Source organism: Blennius ocellaris (genome assembly GCF_963422515.1).
Source record: "Blennius ocellaris genome assembly, chromosome: 18".
NCBI lineage: Eukaryota > Metazoa > Chordata > Actinopteri > Blenniiformes > Blenniidae > Blennius > Blennius ocellaris.
In genome coordinates, this window is record NC_137667.1 from 10,297,820 (window position 1) to 10,320,702 (window position 22,883).

At 43.9% G+C, this 22,883-nt stretch overlaps 3 protein-coding genes across 5 annotated transcripts; 2 read left to right on the forward strand and 1 right to left on the reverse strand.

Moving 5' to 3' along the window:
• Positions 1-947: 947 nt before the first annotated feature.
• Positions 948-9,815, forward strand: ttbk2b (tau tubulin kinase 2b). Its single transcript, XM_080513548.1, has 15 exons — positions 948-1,116; positions 1,634-1,756; positions 1,850-1,997; positions 2,936-3,009; positions 3,092-3,232; positions 3,358-3,462; positions 3,619-3,684; positions 3,966-4,058; positions 4,141-4,266; positions 4,392-4,549; positions 4,814-5,003; positions 6,169-6,383; positions 6,488-6,953; positions 7,657-8,354; positions 8,769-9,815. Exons 2-15 carry the CDS (start codon positions 1,688-1,690, stop codon positions 9,016-9,018), a joined length of 2,799 nt encoding a protein of 932 aa, XP_080369674.1. The 5' UTR covers positions 948-1,116; positions 1,634-1,687; the 3' UTR covers positions 9,019-9,815.
• Positions 9,816-10,086: 271 nt separating this feature from the next.
• churc1 (churchill domain containing 1) lies at positions 10,087-11,849 on the reverse strand. Its single transcript, XM_080513677.1, has 4 exons — positions 11,688-11,849; positions 11,368-11,503; positions 11,074-11,144; positions 10,087-10,986 (listed from the first exon to the last, which is right to left on the reverse strand). The coding sequence occupies exons 1-4, from the start codon at positions 11,724-11,726 to the stop codon at positions 10,900-10,902; spliced, it is 333 nt and encodes a 110-aa protein (XP_080369803.1). The 5' UTR covers positions 11,727-11,849; the 3' UTR covers positions 10,087-10,899.
• Positions 11,850-12,004: 155 nt separating this feature from the next.
• On the forward strand, positions 12,005-22,448 carry znf106b (zinc finger protein 106b). 3 transcript variants are annotated; one of them, XM_080513752.1, is made up of 21 exons: positions 12,005-12,349; positions 12,476-12,609; positions 12,699-12,760; positions 13,671-13,874; positions 14,316-15,419; positions 15,507-15,846; positions 15,996-16,053; positions 16,495-16,670; positions 17,107-17,167; positions 17,248-17,932; positions 18,040-18,089; positions 18,168-18,301; positions 18,803-18,937; positions 19,205-19,321; positions 19,556-19,747; positions 19,982-20,044; positions 20,818-20,937; positions 21,155-21,226; positions 21,346-21,417; positions 21,499-21,645; positions 22,318-22,448. In XM_080513752.1, the coding sequence occupies exons 2-21, from the start codon at positions 12,478-12,480 to the stop codon at positions 22,372-22,374; spliced, it is 3,981 nt and encodes a 1,326-aa protein (XP_080369878.1). In that variant the 5' UTR covers positions 12,005-12,349; positions 12,476-12,477; the 3' UTR covers positions 22,375-22,448. The 3 variants fall into 3 exon arrangements, with proteins under 3 accessions (XP_080369878.1, XP_080369880.1, XP_080369879.1); XM_080513754.1 differs by having other exon boundaries at positions 17,251-17,932; XM_080513753.1 differs by having other exon boundaries at positions 12,005-12,174.
• Positions 22,449-22,883: the final 435 nt, after the last annotated feature.

Below are 22,883 nucleotides of genomic sequence, written 5' to 3' on the forward strand. Positions count from 1 at the left end.
GAAGGAAAAATCATAACAAAATAAATGAAGTATATGGATGTTGAATAAAATCTGAGAAATTACTGTTTTTCATCGAACTAACTTAAATAACACTAATGAGTTATATGAGTTCGTAATAAAAAGCATATCAAAATGTGCAGAAGATTGGGGACATATGTTGCTGACTTTTGTTAGGGATTCGGCAAAACCATTTCCGAATAGATCCCCCAAAACTGCGAGAGGCAGGCACACAGGCAAACAAAATTCCTCTGGAATTCTCTTGTTCTTGCACCTGTCTTAGTGGCAAAGCACAAAGATCCTGGGCGGCATTTCATTTTATCATTATTTTTCAGCCATTCTTTTCACGCATAGCTCGTCCCACACCTTTTGGAGCATGAACAAAAAAAGCACATCAACAAGTTCGGAACGTTCAGGACATGTTGGTTGTTAAGACTTCTGTTTACAATTGACATCAGCATCAGTTGTATTGGACACACAGGGGTGAGAGGCAGGAACACAAAATTTCCTGTAGAATTTTATAGTCTAGTTTTATAATTTTCCTGCCGGTTTTTGTGAGTGACTAGTGCACACCACATCCAAAAAGCGCATCAGAATTTGTGGAAAGTTTGGGAGTAAATCCCAGTGACTTTTGATGACGATTTGGCTTACCATAAAAAATAACAACAAAACAATCCTATACAAAACTGGATTAAAGGAGATGAGCGTCTGTTGCCATGATAACGCTGCAGTCAACAGACAGATGTGCAAAGCTCTGACAGTTCTAAAGGATCCAAAGGATGTCAGCAGCGAGAGGCAGGCTCACAAAATTGCCCCTGGAATTTTCTAGTTGCGACTGTGGTTGCTCCATCGTGTTTTGGGATGCGGGACTTGGCCGTTCAATCAGGAGAGAGCAACTCCGTGACGTCAGCGTGCTGCTGGAGAGTCGCTGCTCATCCGTTAGCGGGCCAGCGGGCTAGCTGGAGCTAACGTCAGCTATGGTCGTCCTCATCCATCGTCTCGCTTCTGAAATAATAACCAACCACTCGGAATGACTCGGCTCGCTCGCAGCGGACGGCGGCATGGGGACTCTGTGGAATTCACCCGCTAGCTGGAGTCGCGGTGGTGCAGCGAGGCGAGGTAGGCGGTCAGAGAGGAGGGTTGCTGCTGCTGCTGCTGCTGCTGCTGCTGCCTACCGGGAACCCTGCTTGTTAGTTAGCGTGTTTACAGGACCACCGGAGCCGCCGCATTACAGCCTGTTCACAGGCGGGATAAGCTCACTAAACGGCTCATCTTCTCGAACGACTCGTAATTACCTATTTACGACCCCCGACGTATTACTGCGCTGTGCGCGCGCCGTTGCTCTTTCGGCCGAAGTTAGCTGCACCGTTAGCCCCTTATGTGTTCCTTGGAGGGACGGAGCTAAAGTGTGTATCTGATCAAATGCTCCACATGTTACTGTGTGTGTGTGTGTGTGAGAGAGAGAGAGAGAGAGAGAGAGAGAGAATGAGAGAGAGAGAACCCGCAGTCAGAATCAATCAGCCTGATCACTAGCGTCTCTCTGCATTTACTGCAGGCTGAGCAGCGGCTGCTCTTCACTGTTTAGTATGAGGAAGACGAGCTGTGTGACATTCTGTGCCTGCTGCCTTGTTTTCAGTGCGGGTCCTGCGACGCTGATGCCCGGTGCACGCTGCAGCTGAGAGCTCTCAGGATGAGTGGGGCTGCAGAGCACACTGACATCCTGTCAGTGGCAGACGTGGTCAGGGACAGATGGAAAGTGGTGAGACGTCACTCCATTCAATCACAGAGCATCTCATGTCTTCACAGAAATAACAAAAGGGTTGAAAATGACTTCTCCCTCCTGTGCTTTCAGGCGAGGAAAATAGGCGGCGGTGGGTTCGGGGAGATCTACGAAGTGCTGGATCAGTTGAGTCAGGCCACTGTTGCCTTGAAGGTCGAGTCTGCTCAGCAGCCCAAACAGGTCCTGAAGATGGAGGTGGCGGTGCTGAAAAAGCTACAGGGTGAGTGTTGGCATGTCCCCTCGTGACTGACTGATCATCTGGGGAGTCACATGATTACTGGAGAAAAACACTAGATTTGGATGATTTTCTGTCATTTAATTTGATAATGACCACACTGATGACGAATATCTCTTTTGATGTGCGGTCACAAGTCAAGTTTAAAGTTTCAGTTGACCGAAAGATAACTTTTGTTAGGAAACAGGCTTGAAATGCTTGAAAAGAGCAAGTTTAGAGATTTCTATTTTATTGTTGTAATTACAGAATGGCAATTTGACTTCACTTACGTATTGCGTTTCCTTGCTTCCACAGTATTAATTACATGCATCCATTCAGGTACACACTAAAGATGCAACTTCCATTGGGACCAATTCACATGTCATGGCCTTGCACAAGGACACATGCACATAACACCGTCTTTGGGGATTATAAAACAGGACACTCTAACAACCAAGACAAAAAGCCCCACTTAGAGAAATACTAAAAATTAGGTTTTAATGTAATCACCCCAGGGTGGATGCATTGCTTTCAGTAAACACCTCAAGCACATGTCCAAGAAAGTTGGATATACTCACCATGTTAAAGTACAAAAGATACAACTTCAAAACATCAAAATGTGAAAGAACACAGAGCGTCAAAATACCGGTGTATAAATGAGAGGACTAGCTGATGCAGCCGATCCTTATAGAAACGGAATAAAACTCAAGTGTGTCCATTGTTTTCAGCCGGCTCCAGTTTTGCTTGTCAAGTCTTTTTCTCACAATTTACAGCCCTTTCTCCTGTGCACTCTAGGCAAGTGAAAGTAATTATATATTATTAATCACAGCACTAATAATTAATACCCAGAAATGTAAACATCTGTGGACTAGAGATATGAGCTGCAATAAACAGCAGATCCTGCAGCAATCGGCTAATCTGCCTCTGGATGGCTTCATTGACAGGCAAAGATCACGTGTGTCGCTTTGTGGGCTGCGGCAGGAACGATCGCTTCAACTACGTGGTGATGGAGCTCCAGGTTTGATCCCCAAATCAGTCATGTGCTTCATTTCTAAATCCACTCTTGTTTGTGACGTGACGCCCTGATGTTCTGTCTAAAGGGGAGGAACCTGGCAGACCTGCGCAGAACTATGACACGCGGTACTTTTTCCGTATCCACAACTTTGAGACTCGGCAAGCAGATTTTAGAGGCCATTGAAAGCATCCATTCTGTGGGTTTCCTGCACCGTGATATAAAACCAGTAAGTTGGCCTGGGCCTTCAATTGTAACAGGCTGATTTGCATGAGATTTAACCATTTATTTATACGTTTTTGGAAACAATGCATCACGGACAGCTAAACTCAGTTGTTTGTGTTTAACTTGCAGTCAAATTTCGCAATGGGAAGATTAGCCAGTACCTGCAGATGCTGCTACATGCTTGACTTTGGTTTGGCCCGTCAGTTCACCAACTCCAGCCAGGAAGTCCGCCCAGTAAGTCCTACATGGCAACTTTGCAAAAACATTGTTTGAAATGTTATTTTTATTTTTAGATCTCACCCTGTCTTTGCTTCCAAATACATGTTGCTTTTTTTTTGTATTGAAACTTGTTCATCATTTGACCAAATTTCTGGGGGTTTTTTTCTCCAGCCTCGTCCTGTTGCAGGTTTCAGAGGAACTGTGCGATATGCTTCAATCAACGCTCACAAGAATAAGGTGCGCTTTGACAGCAGACAGTTCTGCTCTCCCTCTGATGTGACTCAGGATGTGGCATCCCATGTAAAAGGGAGCAGCCAAATAAACACTGGTTTTATGATGTTGTTTTTTTTATAAAATAAGTTCGTTTACGCCACGTGAAGGAGGCCTCTCATTCATCTACAGACAGTGTTGATGCATACATGTGAATAACTATAATGGTAAACTATTCAAGTGAACAGAAACAGACTCTTGTCATTTTCTCCCTTTTCACCTCTCATGTTCTCTGTCTGAATCTGAAGGAAATGGGTCGTCACGATGACTTGTGGTCCCTCTTCTACATGCTGGTTGAATTTACCGTCGGCCAGCTTCCCTGGAGGAAGATTAAAGACAAAGTATATGCCTCTGACATCCTCACTCTAAATGCGCAATGCATAACAATGCCAGTCCCTCACTTACCTGCCCTTGTCTTTGCAGGAGCAAGTTGGAAATCTAAAAGAGACGTATGACCACCGACTCATGCTGAAACACCTTCCCTCGGAGTTCAGTGCTTTCCTGGATCACATCATGACCCTGGACTACTTCACGAAGCCTGACTATCAGGTGAGCTCTCGCTCCCATATATAGAGCTTTGGATAGATTTGCATGCGCTGTGTGTTTCTCTCTCTCTCTCTCGCTGGCTGTCAAATGCTGATGCGTGTGCTTTTTTTTTGTTTTGTCTGTGGCAGCTCCTGATGTCAGTGTTTGAGAACGCCATGAAGAGCCACAATGTGCTGGAGAATGACCCTTATGACTGGGAGAAATGTGACTCTGAGGAAGTGCTGACAATCACTGCCGCAGCAACCACTGCACAGCAACTCACTCGCCTCACTCCAGCGTACTTAGGGTAAAAACTAAAGCGAGACGACAAACACAGGCTCATCAGTGATATTTCTTCTTTTGCTTTATTATTCCTGTGTGCTGTTTTTTGCTCTTTCACACAGGATTGTCTTAAACTTCCTTCACACTCTGTTGGTCATGTGTTAAAATATACAGCCGTGGCTTTTTTTAGTCTGCAAAACTGCACAGTCAGAGATCTCTGAGAAATTGCTGCTCTAAATCGTGTTGTGGAAAAAAGGGCTTGAGGGTGACCTTGCACTTTCTTTTACAGCATGGCCAACGCTTCAGTGCTACCGGGCGATCTCCAGAGGGAGAACACGGAGGATGTCCTGCAAGGGGAGCGCCTCAGCGACGCCGACAACTGCCCCCCAATACCCACGCCGACTACCCCTGGTGGTGACGTTTGGGAAGAGATGGACCGCAACCGAAACCACAAACACGTCCAGCCGACTATCAGGAAGGTAAGAAGAGAGCAGTTTACTGTCAATAGTCGGTATGATGCTCCCAAAGCACCACACTGCGGTGCAATGGAAAGCTGTGATATTCCTAAGTCTCTGCGTCTTTTTCATGCATAGTTTAGCTCCAGTGCCCTGGATGTGCTTGTCCTCCAGCCGTGAATTCATCAGCACTGGGTGTTTACATAAACATAAATGTAAAGCTGCGTTGTTTCTGCGTCCAATTTGCCTGGAGATAAAACAGTGAGCTCTCTAACCTCTGGTGTGACATCTAATGCTGTCTTTGAATAGAAACCCATTAAGATCTCATCTGCTCTCACTCAAAGGCTTCTGTTGTTTATTAAAACTGCAGGGAAAATCGCCTGCATTTTATTCAAGATATCCGCCGAAAATGTATTGTTCATTTTTATTAGTTATTTTTTACAAGTTACAACACCATTGAAAATTATTATATTATTGTATTATCATCGAACTTGCACTCATGATTTGTCTCTTTAATATTTAACGAGCAGATCAGTTACATGAATGATTTATAAGAGCATCTAAAGAAAAGATGGAGACGTAAGCAGGGTAGTTGCTTTCTTATGTCATCATCACTTTGAACAAATAGCACATTTCTCTGCTATAAAAGCTACTGGAAACAAAGTATGGAATAGTATTCTTCTAACCTAGAGAATATACCAACATTTTAAGGGAGTGGCTATTCTGTACAGAGTCCCGTAAGGAAGTAATACTTCCATGCAGAATGTAGAGTTATTACTCTTAATTAAAAAGAATTAGTGTGAAGAGGAATTCATTTGATTAATTCTAAAACAAATTCATAATATTATTTAGGTCATCTCCTGCTTCAGCTGGATTTGAACTTGGTGCACATTAGTACTGATTACAATTTCCAGCCTATTTTAAAGGTTTGACAGAATTAAGTGAAGTCAGTACAAGTAATCTAAATGTTTCATTACTTAATTCATTTCACTGACAAGGAAACGCCTCATTTTATGCTGATTCTGCACCTGTGTGGTCCTGAATGTAGAACAAAAAATGTAAACCACTCCGTGTGTATCGACAACATTGCGTTGGTAAAAGGAAAGGAACAAAAACATTCCTCCCAGCATGACCTCTGTGACTGGAGACCGTATTCTGTGACTGAGCGTCATCATTTTTTTCTTCTCAGGTGGTGAGCGAGGAGGAACACAGTCAGAATCAGGGTAACCGGAGTCCCAACACGGGCTCCATGCAAAGCTCCCCTCGACACGTGCGATCTGAGACCATGTTCCTGGACCGAGCTGCGCCACTGCTCCGGAGGATGAGGCACAGCCAGAGCTTGGCCTTTGAAAAGAGGCTCGCGCCAGAACCCAAGCCCACCATTGAACGCTTCCTCGAGACATAGTTAGTGCTCCATTTGAATTACAATCAACAATAACGTTCAAATACAACAAACCTATCTCAAGGTTTTTCATATCTTTTTTTCATTTTTTTTTTTTTTATTCAAGCTTAGGCAAGCATCGGGTCCTTTCTCAAGTCGGAGAGAAATCCATTCCGGAAAAGGGACCTGAGCAGAAAACGCCTCTCTGCAACGAGGAGCACTCCGGCACAGACACCCCTGACCCAGAGGAGGGCGCGGCGAGCAGCGGCTACGTCGCCGTCAACTTCAGTCCTGTGCCTCAGGAGGGTGACTCTCAGGAGTGGGTGATGCTGGAGCTGGAGCAAGGCAGCGGCTCTGGAGGAAACAAGCCTCCGGCGGACGCCCCGCGCGACAACAAGGGCGGCGGCCACGTCAGAGCTGAAACCGAGAACCAGCCATCTGAGCCGCAGGATGGCCAGTCCACCGCAGTACCCTCCAGCCCCGTCCTGTCGCAAATGGCCATGCCCGGCACGTGGCTACTGGGCCACAGGAGGCTGCCGGGGATGTTGGGACAAATGCCCTCAGTCATCATGGGCAGACCTCAGATGGAGCAGGTAGGAGAAACAAGAGTTTTGTCCATCAGGGATTCAGCTTGTCTTGCCAGTTCAAATGAATCACAATACGAACATTGTCAGTATGTACATTGCAACAAATCAAATAATTTTGTGAGCACATGTAGAAACAACAGCTGTTGACTGAAGTTAAAGATGTGTAGTTTGAAAGATACAAATGAGCGACGAGTAGGAGTGAGTCTGAAGATGCGATTGCACAACAGGCCATGTAAAGGCCAGCAGGATATCCACCAGCCCGGCTGAAAGCTACTGGTCAGCAGATGTCAAGAGACCTTGAAGGGACGTGAAGTTACAGCAGGTCAGACAGATAAGATAGAACAATCCCATAAAGGTCTTAAAAAACAAACAACAGCATTTTAAAATCAATTCAGAAACACACCGGCAGCCAGTGAATCGAGGCCAGAACTGCAGTGAGGTGCAAGACGGGCTGCAGCATTTTCTAAACTGTTGCATGCCCATTATACTCCAGGAACTTCTCGGCCTGACTCTCAGGACTCTGATGGTGAACTTGGTTAAACACTCAACTTGAGGTCGAATGTAATTTGCTGTCATTTTACTTTAGCCTGCTGGTGATTACGGCACACTCATTGACAACGATTTCAAAATGGCACTTTCACTTTTAATGATGCCTTTCACTTAACATCTAAAAGATCGTTGTTGTTTTTTACATTCCAACTTTTCTCAGTCCTCCAGCTGTGCCCTGCAGTGTCCCGTACAGGAGAAGAGCGATGCCATCCCACTCGAGGCTCCATCTGGAAAATCTGAGGACGTTGAAGAGGGAATCGTCAAGGATGAGGAGAAGTTGGACGGAGCGCCAGTGCCAAGTCAGGCCAAAGCCCCTACAGCTCATCTGACCACCGACATCGACCCGGAGAGCGATTCTGGTCTGCCCGACCGTTCCTCGGAGCCCAATCAGCAGCCCCAGGCCGAGCCCGGAGGAGGCGCCGTGGAGAGCACGGTCACCGTCTCCTCCTCCCCACCTCCTGCGCTGCTCAGACGGAGAGACTCTCCCTTGTCCCCCAGACTGAGTCGGATTCCCATTCGAGACCCCAGCAACCCCCTGGACTCTCCCAGCAGGGACCTGAACATGGAGAGACGTCACCGCTGGAGTAGTCCGGTCCCCGGCTCGCCCACCCACTCGCCCTCTCCCTCCCTGTCCTGCGACAACCTGCCCTGCGCTCTGCCGCGGGACAGGCTGCCCTCCGAGCGAGGCTCCAGATCCGACTGTGCAGGAGAAGACCCTCTGTCCCTGTCGTCCTCGTCGGGCGGTAAAAGTAAGATCCCGCGTCCCGTCAGTGCCACATTCGTGCCGGAACAGCTGACCAGCAGGTTCCTGCCTCGACCGCCTCCAGGGAAACCACTCCGTCCATGTGTGGAAAACAGGTGTGTGTGTGCTGCACAGTGGCAATGTGTTATATTAAGTTCATAGTATTTTTTTTTTTAGAAAGATAAAAAGTGAAGACTGCAAATGTTCTAAAATGAATTAAACCCCCAAAAAACAGGCTGGTCAGTGTCAGCCGCAGAAGCGTGCTTCTCTTTGCAACTTTGAAAAACGAGTTAAATAATTGGAAGATTTTAAAATAGATCCTAAAATGTCTTTTAAAGCAGTGAAAGGGAGTTATGTTTCAATTTTTGAGTTTCATCCATTTAACATATACAATATAAATAGTCGGGGAGAGCATTCTTCATTTCATTTGAGGGCTTAAAACACTAGGCTGGAAACCAAAATGCGAACGAATCAAAAGTTGTTACATGTCTAAAGAATGTCTGTTGTGTTGTTTTTTTTTACCCCCCCAGACGGCGGCGTTTAAGGGTGCGTGCCAGCAGCACCAGTGACGCAGACTTTTTGGCCAGTCTGACCCAGCTAATGCAGGACCGCAGCGGGATGCTCTTCAGCCCTCCCCCTCGCCCTCGCAGCTCCTCCTCAGCCCTGCAGCGCTCTCTCAGCTCCTCACCATCCCGCCAAGAGCTCCGGGACGGCGCGGCTGTGCAGGGTCGCAGCCGCTCTCCGTCCAGCTTTGCGTCTCCCCGCCACGCTCGCCCATAAGACGGGTTGAGTGGGGCGCCACGGCCTCAAGAGGCAGGGGTCCGAACTACGAGGGGAGAGGCTCCGGCAAAGTGACTCGGGTGATTCTCACACAATTCGAATAAACCGGATCGTGCAACTGTAGCGAGCGGCTGCGTCACTCAGTCCCTGATAGCATGTGTAAATGTGGTATTTACTCAAGGGAATGTACTGTATGTAAAGAAAATGTATGATAAATTGTATTTATTTATTTATTTATTCATTTGTCAGGTGTGTCTCCGAAGACGTGACATTGTGGCTTGATACCTGCAGTTGAGAAAAACCTTGAGATTGCCAACTTTTACCTCCCATTTCACTCTTCTCCAAACACTCCATGTAGGCCTACTATGAGACCAAAAAGATCTTGTTTAATACTCGAGGGATGTAAAAATTGCGGCAACTGTAGATATGTACCATGATGAAGGATGGTATGCACTAATAGAAACCCATGTAAACACGTCAAGAACACTAAAGTAGTAAATAACATGACAAGCAGCATACCAGCATCAGCGTTCCTGTACAGAACCGGGGCACGCAGCCCATTGTTGACCTCGCCTCTGTAAAACTGCTAGATTAATGATAGGATGCAACAATGACCCATTTCTGCATATCACGTTGTCGTAGTGTGCTTTTACGTTGCTAGATAATATTTGTCACGCAAAAAGCATCAGCAAATTTAGAATGTACATGTTAAGTGCACTCATACTTCAGTATTGTAAAAGTGCATGAGTATCATTGCAAATTTTTTTATTTTATTTTATTTGTTTGTACAATGAGCTAAAGCATCTGTATTTTTATTGAACTGCTTCCGATCAAAATACATCATATGAATCAACAATGACTTGCATTTTACATTTATTTGATGTGCATGCGTTTATGATTTAAAAAAAGACGATACTTTTCATTAAGGTCACAATATACTGGATAACATTTTTGGTCCCAGTAATGTTGATCACGTCTATGACTTTCTATTGATATAGGTCAGTGCGGACTGCTTTTTCTTTATCTTATCTTGAATTAAGAAGACCAGACACTTAGTTGGTTTTTAAAAAAAAAGTTTATTTACAATCCACTGTCAAGAATGCATTTGTTTCCAACAGAAGTGATGGTTTTGCTGACGGGGAGAAGGAGCTGCAGGTTATGAAAGAAATGCTCTGCTATCAGGCTCAGTCCTTGGAAATGCCTACTCTCTCCATTGCCTTGGGAGTATTGCACCTCCCAGGAAATGGTGGGCTTCAAAAAGGTGTGTGAAGAAAAGGAAGACGAAGGAGAAACTCAACTCCTTGGGTCCGAGGCCACAAACAGTTAAGAGGATGAAGAGAATTAACTCATGATGCCCTTCAAATGTCTGAACACGTCACGATGGCAGAAGTAGAGATAAGTAAGGACGAGGCCTTTACACTTGACCCAGCTGGCAACGAGGAGGATGAAACTGAACAGGAGCTACAGAAAATACTAGAAAAGCAGAAACTGATTCTTAAAGATTTGGGGGAGAAAGTGGCAAAGCACTTTAGAAGGCTTGACTAAAGTGAGAGACAATGATCCTGAGAGGAGGAACATCATTTTCAATGCCACGCCAGCGTTCTGTAGAACACTGTAATATTCCCTCACAAGGACTTTGAAGCGTCAGACGAAGAAGAGCACTATTGAGAGAGCTGTTAATAAATTGTCTGTTACAGGAGATGTCGATTTGTATTTCGGTGCACAATAATTGTTATTTTTCACATTTGGCTCCTGTTGCTTTTGTAGGGAGGATAGATAGATAGATAGATAGATAGATAGATCGACTTTATTAATTCCATTGATAGGATACCGCAGGGTAATTGTGGTTCCAGCAGCAGTGTGTCCATGCCCATTCAGTGTCTAAAATGCAGCCAGTCTGGGATCGTTTGGTAATGCATAGGTCACATCATCTGCATTTCCACACAGCATGCAGAGCATGGTGTACTCCTGGAGAAAACACAAAGATATCAATTTAGGCTAAAGCAACAATGTCACCAAATACAGGCTATCCTCAGTAGACTAAATAATACCTACCTGATAATAATCAGTCACTGTAAATGTGTATTCGTGTCTGGCGATGACATGGTCACAGTGTTTACAAACATCTGGAAAAACAAACAAATATAGTGTGAGCGAATATACAATCCAACAGGACAAATATGTCTTCTAGAGAAACTTTAGAAACACAACCATGTTAACTTTTATTCATCCGATATTTGTTCGTGGGGCATTTTAGAGTATGGATGGGTGTGCAAAGTGGGAGTTATGTTAGCTGTGATGTATAATGAAATTGGTGTAAAGCTGTAATAAACTGGCAGAGACACTGACGGTCATATGTGATGATCTCCACTCCGTCGTCTTCTTCAGGGATTTTGTTTCTGATCAGGACAAAGTCCCTCTGGTGGCACGCGGCGCAGCCGCGGTAATTCATCAGGTAAGAGCCGTCCTCCAGGCAAGTGGTACCCTTGTAATGAAATGAGGAGACAATTGTAATATGACATGCCCTTACGTGTCATTGATCGTTCCACTCCTCAGCTTTATGGTTGAACAACACTGTTGGTAAACCAGCCGTCTCATGTGAGCCACCACCCTGAGGTGGCTAATAGCATTAGCATCGTCCATAAAACGTATCTGTTGTCTTCACTCACCCGGTCTGGATGCTCTTTTTGGACACAGCCGTTACACATTTTGACTCAAAATTACTTGAATGTTTAAAAAAAAGAAAAGAAAACGTCAAACGAGTAACAGGTTCTGAACAGCTAATAGCTAAATATTTAGTAGCAAAATTCCTCTTCCGCAACTCTGCAAGCGTATAAGATCTGTAATTATTCGAGTACATCGCGTGTCGTTACAATGTCGACGAAGCCGACTCATCCTGCATGTTTGGAGATCTACTTTTTCTGCTTTGTCAGCAATTGGCTGTTGTACACCCCGACACAAAAGATGGCGGTAATTATGTCTCGAAAGCTGGTGCCACTGTCATTATACTGAAAGAAGAAGAAGAAGAAGCAATCGATTGGCGGACGTGACCCGACGTCATGACGTATGAGCAAATATGGCGGTGTCCGAGTGGTCCTGGTGGTGAAGTCTTGTTACCATGAGAAATTTGTGAAGTTATTCCAATCCGTGCACACGGTATATCTAATATGTGGTGTGGTTTAATTAGTGCAGAATGTATTTACTTCCCGTTAAGATTACCAGGTGTTTGATGATGCTGGCAGTGTGCAGCTGATCGGCCAAACATAAACGCTGTTGGAGCGCGCAGTTCGCCGCGCTGGTTCTTCCTTTTATACCACGTTGTACTGATTTAGTAAGTTTCAAGTCGATGATTCTAGAATTCTTTTTGGACATGAATTCTTTTTCAGCCCTCGCCTAGTGCCGATGTTGAATGATATTTAAGTGTCAGCTTCACCTGTTATTTTCTTCATGTCATCAGTTATGTCTTCAGCGATGGAAAACGTGACAATTCCAAAGACGGGGGCTCGAGCTCCTGTGCAGAAGAAACCTAAAGACCCCAACAAGGCCAAAGAAGTCTACTGTATTTTGTGTCGCAGGATGTACTGGAAGCATGTGAGTAGCTCTTAATGTCTTTGCTATGATCGCAGCTAGTTGACATATGTTGGATTTCTGTTGCAAATGTTGCTGTCCTGTCACTGCAGGATGCTCAGGATCATATGCACAGCTTGCTGCATCACCAAGAGCTGGATACTGCGGTGGGCAAGTAAGTAACATTTGACATATATCACGATCATTCAACAGCTTATGGTTGTAAGTACATTTTATTCACTGAAATCATAACACACTTTATGATAAACTGAGTGTCATGATAAAAACACAGTAGGAATACAATGAATAACACAAGTAGATACATAGCCCTAACATGCAAATGATTGTGTCTCAATGAGCCTCCTTCAGTTAAAAAATCAAAACAAAAAGAACTTCCTTAAACACCATCCTTAAATCGGTATTGGTGTGAGAGCAATGGCCATAGTTATACAATAACCAGAGTTTTACAGTCATTTCCTGACTGAATCAATTAATTCATCATTTGATTTGGATATGATGAAGCAGGGAAAAATCTAAAACATGCAGGACCAGGATTGTCAATCCTTTTTGAAGATGTGATTTCAGGCTTGTCGTGCAATTTTTTTTTTACAAAATTTACAAAATATTTTGTTCAACAGATCTGGTCGATGTGCTGCTTAAAAGTCTGGGTTATAGTCCAGACTACATTCTAGGAGTCTGAATAGACCTGAATGCAAACTGTATCCCACTGATTGGCCAGATCTGTTGAAATGCAGAACATGAATGCACAGTGCAACTTGTGTATTGCAATCCTATTTAACATTGCAATGATGAATTTGTGATCTATCGTGCAGCCCAGGTATTGACATAAATGGTACTCATTAATCTCGGCTTTACATTCTGTTTTCACTTGCAAATCAGATGCTGACAACATTTGTGCTTTTATGTTTTTTAATGATAACATCTAAATAATCTATAATTCATGAACAACTCTTGTTTTTCAAACTAAGTGGGTCAAAGCTTCTCAGTTTTTCGATGACTCTTTTCTTTTAACATTGTGGTTTGTTATTTTTAAAACAATCCTTTTTGTTTCCCTTCTTGAACAGTGGTGCATTTCATGAATGTCATGCATGTAAGGTTTCCGCCATGGATTTGAATGCGTATGGACAGCACATCTTGACTACTCAGCACAATGCCAATGTGCAGAGCTTGAAGTCTAAAAAGGTAAAGGCTGTCCCTTTGCAAAGAACTCTGAGCATAGAGACGATCAACAAGGTCCTGGAGAGAAACAAGCAACTCAAGAACATCGAGTAAGACGTTTTCTTATTCATCTGTCATTTTGTCAACTTATTTTCCCTCACTGAGCCTCTTCACGTGACCATAACAATCCTATAACAGTGTTTTACTGAATTATTGTATGCGTTTACATGTGGACAGGAATGCAGACATATGGAGTGATGCAAGACTTACAACTCTATTTTTAAATAATTCTTTTAAATGCATGCACAGATGCATGAAAACCTCAGATAATTAGTGACACATTTGTGTATTTTAATCCATTTTCTCATAATCAGAACTGTATGGGATAAGGTATGACCACTTGAATAATGGGATAGCTGTATGGAGTGATCTGATTAGTCAAATTGTCATGGAACAATGATCGGATATTGTGACTGGATCTAAATGGGCTCGGTGATTAATGTGGCCTTGTCAGACATCGAGGTTTGACTGGCGGCGTGTTTTCATTGTAGAAAAAAAGCCACGAAGAAGAAGAAGAAGAAGGAGAAGCAGGTGGCTGCACAACAGCAGGCAGGAGATCAACAAGCAACGGCGTACACAACTGCACCCACAGTGCCGGCGCAAAGGAACTCCAAAATAGCACAAGCAGGAATGTTGAGACAGATGCAGGAAATGCAGCGAGCAGGAATCAATACTGCTGTTGCCCAAAACAAGGAGAACAGAGGGTCTAGTGTGCAGAGACCTTTCTACAAACAAGGATCATTTTCACAAGTTCAAAGTGAGACACCTTCTGATTGGCCAAGTGAAATCTGGCATCAGGCTTATTATCAGGGCCTGTGTACTCTCCCTCCTCCTCCTCCTACTCCTCCCCAACTGAGATATAGTGAGAAGTTCGCTGTCAACAAGCAGTGCAACAATACCAATGTTGAGAGTAAGCAAACAGACAGAGTGCAGACGTCCCAAGGGGGCGCTACAAACAGGCCAGAGCCCATATCCGAACCTTCCGTCAGCTATCAGTACAACCCCACACAAGACAAAGATTTCACCGATGACCAACTCCCTAAGAGTGGAGCCATCATCTTTGGTAGGAGTACCCCATCGCCACAGTCATCGCAGGAGAGTTCAGAAGCTTCTGCTCGACCGGCTTCATCAAACAAATCTGCCAACGGAGCACCTCTTCATGATGCTGACATCAGTTCCATGCTGAAGCACATCAGAAGAGTGCTGGGTATCAGGGAGCCGTGCAGAGCAGAGCGAGAAGCCCGTAAGCGGAGCATTGATGACATCACACAGAGGGAGGGACCCGCGATGAAGCAGCCTATGTACATGTCCTCTGAGGACCACGTCGCCTCGACTCCAACCACATCTTCACCGTCTGCTCAGCTCCAGCAGATGTCCTTCGAAGGGACACCAGAACAGGGTCAGTCTGAGCCCATGCTGTACAACTCTGGTAAAGTTCGAATTGCTCACAAGCCAGGAAAAGGCTACCCGAACACAGAGCCCAGACTTAGACCCACTCTGAACAAGTTGCTCAGCCTGTCAGGTGCCAAGAATAAGTTGAACTGGACTCAGATGTGTAACGATCTGAGGAAGAAGCAGATGAAAGGCTTGCACAGGTGAGGACATCAATATCACACAAGCTCTTTAGTTTTATCCTGCATTCAGCAGCTGTGAGGTTGATCTTTTTCTTGGTACATTTGCAGGTTTGGACTTGAGATGATGAAGCATCCAGCTGACCAACACAGCTTGACACAGTCGGAGGGCTCAGACCTCCCTCTGTCTGAAGGTTTCCAGTGGGAGTCACTTCCAGGTAGTCCTCACTTGAGTTTGCTGTCTCAACTCCAAGACACCACTGTTACCGACGATCACACCGAGGAGGATTCCGACTATCAGACAGTCGAACATGTCGAGGATCCTGCTTCGTCACAGCCCAGTTGCAGCAGTCAAACAGAAGCCGGAGCCTTTGTGAAAATGGAATCCAGCTTTGGGGACGAAGATTTTGGAGACGACAGTCATCACAAGAGGAAACGCAACCTTGAGACAGTGAGTAGTAATGAAAAAAAGTAGTTCATTATTCAACTGTTCATGTTTAATCATGTAAATAACTTCGAACTGCCTTCTTTTGCTAATGTGTGCTTCACAAATATAGTTGTTTTGTATTGTTGGACCTTAACATTTGTGTTTGTTTGCAGGATGATGGAGTTTCTGAGAACAAATCTAAAAGAAAAAAGAAGAAAAAGACAAAGAGAGGTCATTTTTATACTTGAATTACACACCTCAAGGTCAATTCATACTCCATAAGAACAAGAAGAAAGTTCGGCAGTGCGTGGTCCTGCCAAATAGAATGACGTTTTATCCTTCAGCGAGCTCCTTTTGGCCGAACAAATTTGTTAACTTGAGCAGTGACGCTTAAACTTGAGCACTGACGTGTGCTGCGCATGCATATTCCAGCTCGCTCCTGATCAGTCATGTTTTAATCATATATAGCTCGTAACATCGCTACTGTCTGAGCGCCGCAGGTCATTAAAATTTCGTGATGCACCTGAACGCATCACTGAAAGCGGTCAGCTCCTGCAGTTAAAACCGGACAAACATTGCGCTTGTACAAAAACTCTCTCTTTTATTACTGAAACAGTTCAGCGAAATGCGAGAAATAAATTGACCATAATGTAATTTCCGAATGCCCTCCAGTCGGTCCCAGCTCGCTTCCGGGCCAGGATCAAATGGACCAGCTGCTGTCGGTATCCCTGCGGGAGGAAGAGTTGAGCTACACACTGCAGGATTTGGACAGTTCGCTGATCCAGGCCCGCAACACCCTGCAGACTGCGTATGCGGAGCTCCAACGGATTATGCTCATGAAACAGCAGGTGATTCACTTTCAGCTGCACGATACACTACAAATCAGTTGTTATTGGAATTTCAACATATCAACAGATCACAGATAACTGAGTGAGCTGTTATACATTATCGTGGTGCGCATTCATGCTCTGTGAATTCAAAATGACAGAATGTTAAATGTGAAATTGGAGGGATCCCGTTTTATTTCCGTTATTTTAAAGAGGAAATCCCAAGACACACTTTAATCATATAGTGAAGCATTTGTATTTAACGTACATCATATTACTGCAGTACTCAACATTATCACGTGTAACTCGATGATTCAGATGGTCGTCTCCTGTTTGAGGTGAAAAGACCTTGACCTGAGGAGCAGTTGGGTCCCGTCAGGAAAGCTGGAGAAAGTTTTGAAGGTTATGGATGTCCACTTGTCAGGTTGTAGATTCAGAAGTGTTGCTCTTGTTTCAGTGTGCTGTTGAGGTCAACAGTCTGCGGGCCAAGCGCATCGAGATCCTGCAGGACATGCAAGGTACCGAAGCTTCACACCGATGGTAGACGTTTTTTTAGGAGGTGATAAATATGAACACATTTTCTTCTAATTTCTTCCAGAAGAGCTCTCTGGTCTGTCTCATGCCCCAGAGACGGCCACCACCTCGCCAGGTGCCGTGCGCCCACCCTCCCTCCCTTCGTCTGACGCTGTCCTCAGTTCCTCCGGCCAGCCCATATCTGCTACAACACCAGCGTCACCATTTGCCCAGCTTCAACCCGCGGCCACGGCTTTATCCATAAAGAAAGAAATGTGCAATCTTCCCACAGCTGGACCTCACAGGCACAATGCTGATGCAGATCCTCCCCCCTCTGTAACACTCGCCGGCGCTGCTCAGCAGGACACTGCAGGATGCTCGTCATCAGCAAACGCACCCCCTCAGACTGAATCTTCTGAAGGACAGGAAGGGCAGGAGACCAGGGAGGAGGGAGAGGACCTTTTAGCAGAGGATTTGCTGCTGCAATGTGATTCCAAAGAGGAAATGGAGGACAGTCCCAGTACAGAACAAGCGATCGCAGAGTTGGAACTTGAAGAAGGAAATATGGATGATAACGGGAACGAAAGCGACAACTCGGTGGAGATGATCCACTCCAAAACGGAGATTATAGCCATTGAAGAATCGGACCATGAGGAGTTGGCTGACGCAAATTCAAATGTTCCCGCTGAAGCAGATGAGCCTAAGGAATCTGTTAGTGTGGAGTTGAGCTCTGAGGGCACACAGACGGCTCAGAAATGCGATGTTGACAGGTGAGGTCGAAGCTGGAGATCCAGTCCTGTTTTAATCCTCGTTTCTGTATCCACAATGAGACCAGCAAGCGATGAACTTGAGCCATCTTTTTCTCTTGACCCTATAGGAAAATAGAACTTAAACCTGTTCTCGCAAATGATGGAAATACTCCTGGAGGTGAGCAGTTTTACTGGATTATTTGTAAAGACAGAGGTCGCTGGATTGGTGCATTGGTAAAACTCCAGTCTGTTTCAGAGTCTGCTGAGGGAGAGCAGCCATCAGTGGGACAATTCCTGAACCACACCGGCCCCGTCAACAGCCTGCAAATCCATGACGGCCTACTCTACACGTGTTCAGGCGACAACACTGCACGGGCCTACTGTCTCGTGGTACGTCACGGACTGCATTTGTATGCTTGGTATTTTCTTCCCGTGTACCCTCAGTGCAATCATAGCTGTGATGAGAAACATTTCCCAGTTCCATGTGGGGGTGGGGGGGGGGGATTAGAAATTCTATCAAGTGGCAGCGTGCCACTGAGATGTGAGATCTTTCTGAGAGCCCATAAAAGCGAGTGTGGCATCCTCAGTATGACGTCATTTACATATTTAGACAAGAAATGGAATTATTTTTGATGATGCACTTAATAATGAACAAAGCTGATTGCAGTGAAGTTGAAAATGTCTCTTCATACATACACAGCTCGCTACCAAAAATCTAAAATTTTTTATAATATATAGAAAAGGGACATCTTTTAATGATATTGACTTTTAAGTATGATTTAATCTGCATTTGACTTGTGAGTGACGATAATGTTGTTTGTTATTTATCTATCGCCACCTCTTTGTCCTCAACTCTTCATATCAGATTAACTACGTATCTCTTCCATGCAGACCCGGGAGTGCAAAGCTGTGTTTGATGGACACACAAATAAAATCAACTGTCTGCTGGTGTCATCCCTCCCAAACATGCCGACACGCCTGTACACCGGAGCCAGCGACCAAACTGTTCGCGCCTTCAGCATAAGGGTACAAAACATCTACTCAAGACTCAATGTGCACGGAGTTGATATATATATATATATATATATATATATATTTTTGGAAAGCCATTTTATTGTTCTCAAAGCATCTTGTTGTATCCCTATTGCTCACTATTTATTGATTTGTCTCATTAGCCAGGTTTCAGTGTAATCCAGCACTTTCACAGCCTTTTTTGTTTAGCTTTTTTCTCTCTCTCTCTTTTTTTTTTTTCTCAAACTTTTTTTTACTGACTTCTATTTGTTGTACCGTCAGTCTAAAAAGTGCCTGGAACAGATCTCCCTGCCGGACAGAGTGTTGTGTTTGCACATAGCTTGGAATATTCTGTACGCTGGCCTCGCCAATGGTTCAGTCTTCAGCTACGACTTAAAGGTGAGTGATTTTGGTTATTTACAAAGTCTGTGGTACTCTCAGGACCAGAAGTGGTTTATTGATCACACGTTGACGTATGAGAAAAGGCAGTTTCCTCCTCCCCCCCAAGTGTCCCTCGGTTAAGCTTTGACCTTTAGTGCAGGGGGCCTAGACCAGGAGAAGAACATAATCATCTTCCCTTGTTTTTTTTGTTGCTTTTTTTCTCTCCCATCACATCCATGTCGGGCTTGTTAGACTCTGAAGGAGCTGGATGTGTTTGAGTGCCACGGCCCTCGAGGCGTGAGCTGCCTGGGTACAACTCAGGAGGGCGCCCGCCGGCTGCTGCTTGTCGGGTCCTACGACAGCACCATCAGCGTGCGCGACGCCAAGAGCGGCCTCCTGCTGCGTTCTCTGGAGGGTCACACCAAGACTGTGCTCTGCATGAAGGTGAGGAAATGATAGATTCTCTTTTATATTGGAAACCAGATGATGGGCGATTACGGCTGCTATCACTGACTCACTGAATGAAATGCAGTTTGTATGTAAAGTAATGTTATAATCTGTGCCTGTTATTTATAGGTATGTATGTGGGAGTCTTTGGGTCTTGCTCAATTGAGATCAAATAAGACTGCATGTAGCCCCTGAATTAAAATGATTTTGACAGGATGTGGTTGGTTTCAGGTGGTGAATGACCTGATCTTCAGCGGCTCCAGTGACACGTCTGTGCATGCACACAATATTCACGTAAGTGTTTCAGATTGCCAGCATGAACAAGTCGAATCGACCAATGAAAATATGGCACTTTATGACAGAAGCTTATTTTGGTGGCTTTGAAATGGGAATTAATGTAGAGTGTATGTGCATTTGGGTTCTGGGTGCTCTTTAAGCTCCAAATAAGTAGGTATAAAAACAATAACTAAAAAATTGCAGCAGATACAAGTTGTGTATTTATTGTAGTATCATGTGTTTTTGTTCATTTTATTGAGAGCCCTGACTTATTGCAGGAGCTATTCTGCCTGGGGTCTCCTTCTTTTTCATTACAAATGTTATTTACAATATTACTTGCAAAGTCACACACACACACAATCACACAAGAGAAACCGTGAAGCTCACTGAGACCAAATAAAACATATCTGTCAAAAGAAGAACATATAAACACCACATAATAACTATAATAACTATGGGGTCATCCAAAAATCTATATGAAACAGTAACAAGAATAACAATTATCATTATTATTTCCATTATCTGTTATTATTGATATTACAATCATTATTGATTGCTGATCACAGATAGTTTAATCAAAATCCATGCTTGTGTAATTCTCCACGATGGAGAGATCAGGTGGACTTGTTTACAAGAACACTGAACAAAGTGATTGGATTGAGGGGAAGGTTTATATACACCAAGAATACCATCCAATTCAGCTTTCTATAACAAACTTCCCAAAGGACACAAAAAAGATGCAATTGTGTATTTCATAAGATTTTACTGATCTGTGTGTTTCTTTTAACTAGACTGGTGAGCTGCTTCGTATCTACAAGGGTCACGGTCATGCCGTCACATCCATCGTCATCTTGGGGAAAGTGATGGTAACGGCCTGTTTGGATAAACTGGTCCGAGTCTATGAGCTGCAGGTACGTATAACTCACTTTATTTCATTCATGTTTGAGGAAGAAATGAGCTCCACAAGTTCAGTGTCGGGCCTCAAGCCTGATAAAACCTAATATAAAGCAACCAGTGCAGAGTAGATGAATCCAATTTTAAATTTTTACTTAAAATAGTAATTCTCTTGCTCTTCGAGTGTCGTTTCAAGTGCTTCTTCTTAAATCAACTCTATTCATTTGTTTTCAGTCTCACGACCGCCTGCAGGTTTACGGAGGCCACAGCGACATGGTGATGTGCATGGCTGTACATAAGAGTGTGGTGAGTTTTGAACTGTTTGAACCAAAATAACTTGGGACTTAAACTTTCCTTTCCAGTGATGACTTTGCGAGGAGTCGTTTATACCGACTCATTGGGCGTCTCCCATTTGTTCTACACAGATCTACACGGGCTGCTATGACGGCAGTGTTCAGGCTGTGAAGCTCAACTTGTTGAACAACTACCGCTGCTGGGTAAGAGCCGAGCCTTCAACACAATCTGCAGCATCTCCTTCTTGAATATAATTGATTGAATTATTCCTGCTCCTTGTCCAGTGGCAGAATTGCTCCTTGATCTTCGGCATGGCTGAGCATCTTGCACAGCATCTGTTGGGAGATCACAGCAATCCAAACCTGCAGATGATTAAATGTCGCTGGAGGGGCTGCACCTCTTACTTTGCAACACAGGAGCTGATAAAAGAGGTAACCAGGATGAAGACAATCCTTTCATCATACACCTCCTTCATATTATTACCCCTTTAATTCTTATCCTGTTACAACTGACAGGATTTGGAGCAAACTGCTCAAATTGTGAACTCCTGGGCTGTTTAACAGGATGGTTAAAAAAAATTAATTAATTAATAAATGATTAGTTTCCATGGTAACAAATGGAGACTGCAACTTACTGCATTACTGGGTTTATTTTAACTGAAAAAAATATAAAATTCTGCAAATTATTAAAATGAAGGAAACATAGTTTGTCCTTTTCATTGAATTTCCAACATTTTCAGATATCTATGTGGGAGATGCACTTCGTCTCCGTTAGTGAGAATGAAAGTTTTACGCACATTTTGCACATCTATGACTTAAACTACCACAGCGTAGAGAAATAGTGTTTTCTGTTTTTACACTTGTCATTACGTTGCTCAGCAAGACTTCTCGGTACAACTGTACAATCTGACGCAATCCACCCATGTTTTTCACGCGGAACACAAGCTTTTCAGTACATTCAAAACAGCCAGTAATATTGAAGTTGCGCCCTTATTTTTTGACAATTTCACAGTCAAATTAAATTATCTTAATGTCATAAATGTGATTCATTTTGAACATTCCTTTGAGGAAAAACTTGACTTGACTTTCTTTTTCCCCTGGCAGAAGCTGCCTGAACACATGCAGAAACACGTCAAGGACGACAGCAGCATGCAGCCCTGAAGGAGTAAGAGAGGATTAAGTTCATTTTGAGAAACGACATGAGCTCACCTGTTTAGATTCCCTTTAGTTTCTCATCTGTATTAACAACCAAAATCAGATCTTTTATCCAGGGATTACATCCCTCGTCTTGTGTAAACTGTGCAGCCTGTCCGACAAGAAAGGCAAGTTGCTGCCGATCCTTTAAAGAGCTCCTTTTTCTTTTTTAATTAAAAGGGCGTTTCAGTTTAATTAAAAGGACATTGTTTTTGTTCCGCTTTTGTTTCATTGCACATTTGGATATTTCTGTGATAACTTCTTAAATTAGACTGTCTCAGTTCATCAGATTATAGCTTCCTGAAGAGTTTTGAAAGTAATCCTTCTTAGAGATGTAACGGTGAAAAACTGTGGCATCACTATTTAAAGCCTCTATTGTGATGTTTAGGTTTGCCCTCATTCCTCCTACATCTTCACATGTTTCAAATCCAGAATTATGTTGCTGTATGAGTGTTGCCTTAATTTTTGTATGATTA